At 43.8% G+C, this 4,848-nt stretch overlaps 1 protein-coding gene across 1 annotated transcript; it reads right to left on the bottom strand.

Moving 5' to 3' along the window:
- Positions 1 to 975: 975 nt before the first annotated feature.
- Positions 976 to 4,272, bottom strand: LOC147974359 (histidine-containing phosphotransfer protein 2-like). Its single transcript, XM_087519457.1, has 6 exons — positions 4,067 to 4,272; positions 3,853 to 3,974; positions 3,684 to 3,752; positions 2,156 to 2,227; positions 1,702 to 1,774; positions 976 to 1,327 (listed from the first exon to the last, which is right to left on the bottom strand). The coding sequence occupies exons 1-6, from the start codon at positions 4,124 to 4,126 to the stop codon at positions 1,292 to 1,294; spliced, it is 432 nt and encodes a 143-aa protein (XP_087375583.1). The 5' UTR covers positions 4,127 to 4,272; the 3' UTR covers positions 976 to 1,291.
- Positions 4,273 to 4,848: the final 576 nt, after the last annotated feature.

The raw sequence follows: 4,848 nt of genomic DNA, 5'->3' as shown, positions 1-4,848 counted from the left end.
TATGAGGATTCTAACAATGGATTGGACGAATTGTAAGAAATAAAAGGGGTTGTTGGCTCCATTTTCTCGCGCCCATGGGGAAGCAGAGGAGGAGCGCCGGGCGGTGGCAGCGTTCCATGCTCGCATATCTGTTATAAAATTACGGGATTGGGCCAGCAGAGGAGGAGCGGCAAAGTTTTGTGGCAGAGATAAAATTACGGGATGAGGTAATGATAATCCCACTATCTGAGGATGAACGGGTGCGCGGGGCGGGGTAGTCTGCTTTGGCAGAACATTCAATCTGGATTGTTTATTTGCGTGGCATACTTTTGATGTAATATTGACTGTTAGATGTGAGTTAGTTAGACTAATCGAACGTCTCTGGTAATTCTGTGTACAGTTTGTGGTATGTCTTTAGTGCAATTCTTGTTTGCTCTTCTAATAGTACTGGAGATATAGAGTATGTGATTAAATTTGAAATGGATTTAAATTTTTTTATGACGTAGGATGCTTAGAAACTAAAGACGACCTCGAGGCAAACACCGCATATTAAATTAACCTGTAAATTTTTTCCAAGAATTTCTTGCGTATGACCTATATATACAGTCAAGGACTTATACTCCCTCGGATCCAAAATAAGTGTCGCAACTTTGAATAAGGTTGAACTAACCTCAATTCAAAGTTGCGACATTTTTTTTGGATTGGAGGGAGTACTTTATTGTACATATAGTTCAAATGTGATTCATGTCCATTAAATATCTGCCTCGCTGGTGGACCGCAAGCCTTGTGACCCATGAAATGTTGTCCGGCAGCACCTTCCGGTGGCCCTCCCCATCATATCTCCTTTTCTCCTCTGTCTGCAGAATGGTCAGTTTAGTGTTGCGGCGATGCTATGAGATTCCGATGGTCGTGGCGGAGGCCAGCAAGGAACACGTCTCAGTACACCAGCCAACAACAAGATTTTAGCTGGAGGAAATAGCATTTCCCAAGACGGTATTAAAAACAGCGAGCAACATACAATAAAACCAAGCCAAAAAGTAGCCAACCAAGTATAGAGTTTACACACAGCCGCAGACCAGCCATGACACACAAATATATAGAGTTGACAGACAAAGACACCGACACACAAGAGAAAAATTCCAGTTGCAGGGTGCTTGCGAGCCCGGAGTGCCGAAGCAAGAATTGTCATGTGATTCCACGCGCCCTGTCCAAAGCCCAGCAACCGTTGAACTGCCTACATATTCAAGGATACATACACCCTATCATTCCATATCACATGGGGCTATGCTTTTTTGGCTTCGATTACTGCTACTTAACTAGGACCCAAGGTTGCAATCTGCTTCTCCAACTACATCAAAACAAGAGTAGATTAATGATTATGACAGGTCTACAAAGTACAGTGGTGCTTAATTTATGTCGGTATATTTTTCCAGTACTTGGCAAAGGTTAAGTTAAGCTGGGAAACACAACTGGTTTTTTGGAGTTAGCCTAAGCATCTAACGAACCATCGTGACAACATTAAGACAGAAACATTCAACGCCAAATGGGACTTTCAAAGACCTCGTACTAAGTGCTCCAGAAACCAAACAATTTCAATAGTAACAAGAATAAGATCAACGTTATTACTTTTTTTATCTTAAACAATATATGCCCAGTCTACATATTGTTGATACTTTTGAGAAGTTGGAAGTCAAAAGCCAACACAGGCACATAAGATGCTACCTGCATAATGGTCTGTAGCCTGTCGCGCACATCGTAGAACTCATTCCTAAGAAGATTCAATCCCATGAGGCACCTGAAATAATGCAAACACACCACACTGTCACATTCTGAAGTAGTTAAGCAAACTGAACCGGAATGCTTCGGAAATTGTAACTGAATGTTTGAGAAAGAACTCTAGCCATCTCAAAATTTAATTGTGGTATAAACAAATGTCTAGAATTAACAAGTTACAAGAGAATAATCATACAGATAAATAAGTGAGTTATATCAATCAGCTGATTGGAGATGAAGTGAATAAGCAGGTTAGTGCTTATGAATATTAGATTAATATGAGCCAAAAATATTGTCATTAAAGACAAAATAAGTTGGCAGGTTTCACACAGGGGATTTGATAAGCACAGAGAGTAGAGAGTAATTACTGTGGTACATATATAATAAGGTAACAAGAACTGACCTTTCTTTGCTTTTTCCCTCATAGAACTGCTGGAAGTGCACGCATGCAAGGTTAACTTTCCTAGCACCAACGCTGATACATGCCAAAAAGAGCACGATCAAGAAACTAGAAATTTCCCAAACTTAACAAACACTGTGGAATGTTGAACATAAGCATAATTGCGGTGTCATAATAATATTATGGAGGAGCTATTTGTCAAGTGTTTGATCACCCAAAACAGAAAATAGTGTTGGTCTTATGTGCTATAGCAGTTAGTAGTGCTAGAGATATTTATAAAACTTTAAAGTTTCCCTAACCAAACATCATTAATATACATCGGCATTTCCACTGCACGAAACATAACTAAACTCGTCTTTTGAATTATGGCTGAACGACAACACCAACCGCATGAGGCACACGCCCACAACATATACACACCCACGCCGACACATCCAAATAGAGACAACATCAATGTATGTAGCGGAGAAACTGGAAAATAGCCATTTGCGTTACATAGAGGAGATCATTAATACTATAAATATTTTCATAACGGCAACTTTTATTGGTGACCTAAAATAATGCCATTGTTGAATATCACATTCAATAGTACGAGAAATTTCCACAAGACGGCAAAGTTTTCCTAGACGAGTTTTAGCGTTGCCATTGGCAGGAATGCTGACAATTCCGTTATATGAAATACGAAACACAACTAAACTTTGCTCTTCTATTTATTTCTATATGACAACCGCAAACGACACATCACTAACACATCTGAATAGAAACGTGGACAAACGAGAATACCCACCATCGCCATAATGCTGAATAGCATATCACTAGCTCAACTAAAGTTGGCTCTTCTAATTATGGCTAAACGACAAAACAAATGGCACGAGCCGCATGCCCACGATGTATCCACCAACCCCGACACATCTAAATAGAGACAACATCAATGTAGCGGAGAAACTGGAAAAACAGCCATTGGCGTTATGTAGAATAGGAGATCATTAATACTAGAAATATTTTCAGAATGGCAACTTTTATTGCTGGCCTAGAATACTGCCAATGCTGAAATTCACATTCAATAGTACTCGAATTTTTGCAAGACGACAAAGTTTTCCTTGACGCGTTTTAGTGTTGCCATTGGAAGGAATCAATGCAGACAATTCTATTATATGGAAGACTACTAAACTCAGCTTTTCTTCTTATGTATATACGACAACCGCAAACGACACTGCGCCGACACATCCGAATAGAAACATGGACAGACCGGGAAATCGCCATTGGTGTTATGCTGAATAGCATACCGCTAATTCCAGGAAGGCTCGCAAGACAACAAAGTTCTAATTTCTGATCGAGCCATAATAACATTGCGGTTGGATGAATGCCGGTGCTTCCGTGAGGCACACGAAATACAACTAAGCTCGGCACTTGTACTCAGGGTTACAGAATAGCGCAAACAACACCAACGGGGGGTATGCCCACCATTTCAATGGCAAACCATTTCAATGGCACGATCGACATCGATGCAGTGTGGGAAACAGATAATCACCTGCCGCTGCACTCCTTGAGCTGGTGCACTAGTTCGCCCACCATTTCGAAGTCGACGACGGGCAGGTTCCTGGGAGGGAATCACAAATTAAGCAGAGGATACGAAATCAATACCCAGGACGATGGGGCTAAGGAAAGCGGAGGGCTTGGTGCGGTGGTACGGCACGGACAGAAGGCTGGTGATGTCATTGAGCATCATGTCGGCCTCGTGGAGGAACATGTTGATGACCTCGGGGACGAAGCCCTCGTCCTGCGGCGGCTGAAGCTCTTGGTAGTACTCGTCTAGAATTCCCTGGATCCATCCATCAATACGGCGATCCGGGGGACAGAGCGAACACGGACGAATTCCGGCCCAGAATTGAGTTGAGGGGAAGGACGACTCACCATGGCGTACATGTAGCTGACGCGCGTGTTAAGCTGGCTCCTTAGCTCGGCGGCCGACATGGCGAAGGGAGGACAGAGCGAACACAGAGATGGAATTCGATGCTGCTGGCGGAGTGGACGAGGATAGAGGAGTGCAGGCAGGTCACGGAGGCTCTCTCACACGGAGCCTTTTGGCAGGGAGTGCTCGTTAAACTCTACTGGGCTGGCCGCCATCAATGAAGAGCTTGAAGAGGAATGCAGGCAGGTCACGGTGGCTCTCTCAAGGAGCCTTTTGGCAGTGAGTGCTCTATTGGCTGGCCGTCATCAATGAAGAGCTTCAAGTTGAATATGGCGTATGTGCGAGCATGCATGCAACTAGTACATTTTGGTGGATTGATGGATGGATGCCGGACCAGCTAGTCACTGCGGCACCCAGGAGGCAAGAAGATGTCTTTGGCCACTCGTTCGGCCCTTAGCCAAGGCCCCACAGGTCACTGACGGAAGGAAGGCAGGAAAGGGTCACTTTTCCAATTGCATAGCCCATCACTAAATAGTGCACATATGTTTATTGCTAATGAATATTTTTGGCATATTATATTGTTGGAGCAGAAACTCTTGCCCTAGCTCACCGCACCTCCCTCTCTGGTCACCTGACTCTCTCCTGGCTCGTACCGAAGAAGAACAAAGGAAGAAGGAGGGCACACGGTGGAATTTTTTCCGGCCTGAACGCCCGCCGCCCGAACGGCTTTTCTCCTCAAGCAACAAATTTGAGCCACACCTATAACACACGTGAGGGGTGAGGG

The sequence above is a fragment of the Triticum urartu genome, chromosome 4A, assembly GCF_056163025.1.
Source record: "Triticum urartu cultivar PI428250 chromosome 4A, HENAU_Tu73, whole genome shotgun sequence".
NCBI classification, from domain to species: Eukaryota; Viridiplantae; Streptophyta; class Magnoliopsida; order Poales; family Poaceae; genus Triticum; species Triticum urartu.
This window is presented reverse-complemented; position numbering and strand designations above follow the sequence as displayed.

Excerpts from the sequence above, each read along its gene's own strand:
- LOC147974359 (XM_087519457.1), bottom strand. The coding sequence starts at position 4,126 with ATGTCGGCCGCCGAGCTAAGGAGCCAGCTTAACACGCGCGTCAGCTAC. Across the intron at positions 3,975-4,066 it reads TCAGCTACATGTACGCCATG|GGAATTCTAGACGAGTACTA; the intron begins GTGAGTCGTCCT and ends GGATGGATCCAG. Across the intron at positions 1,328-1,701 it reads GGCTACAGACCATTATGCAG|TTGGAGAAGCAGATTGCAAC; the intron begins GTAGCATCTTAT and ends GTTTTGATGTAG.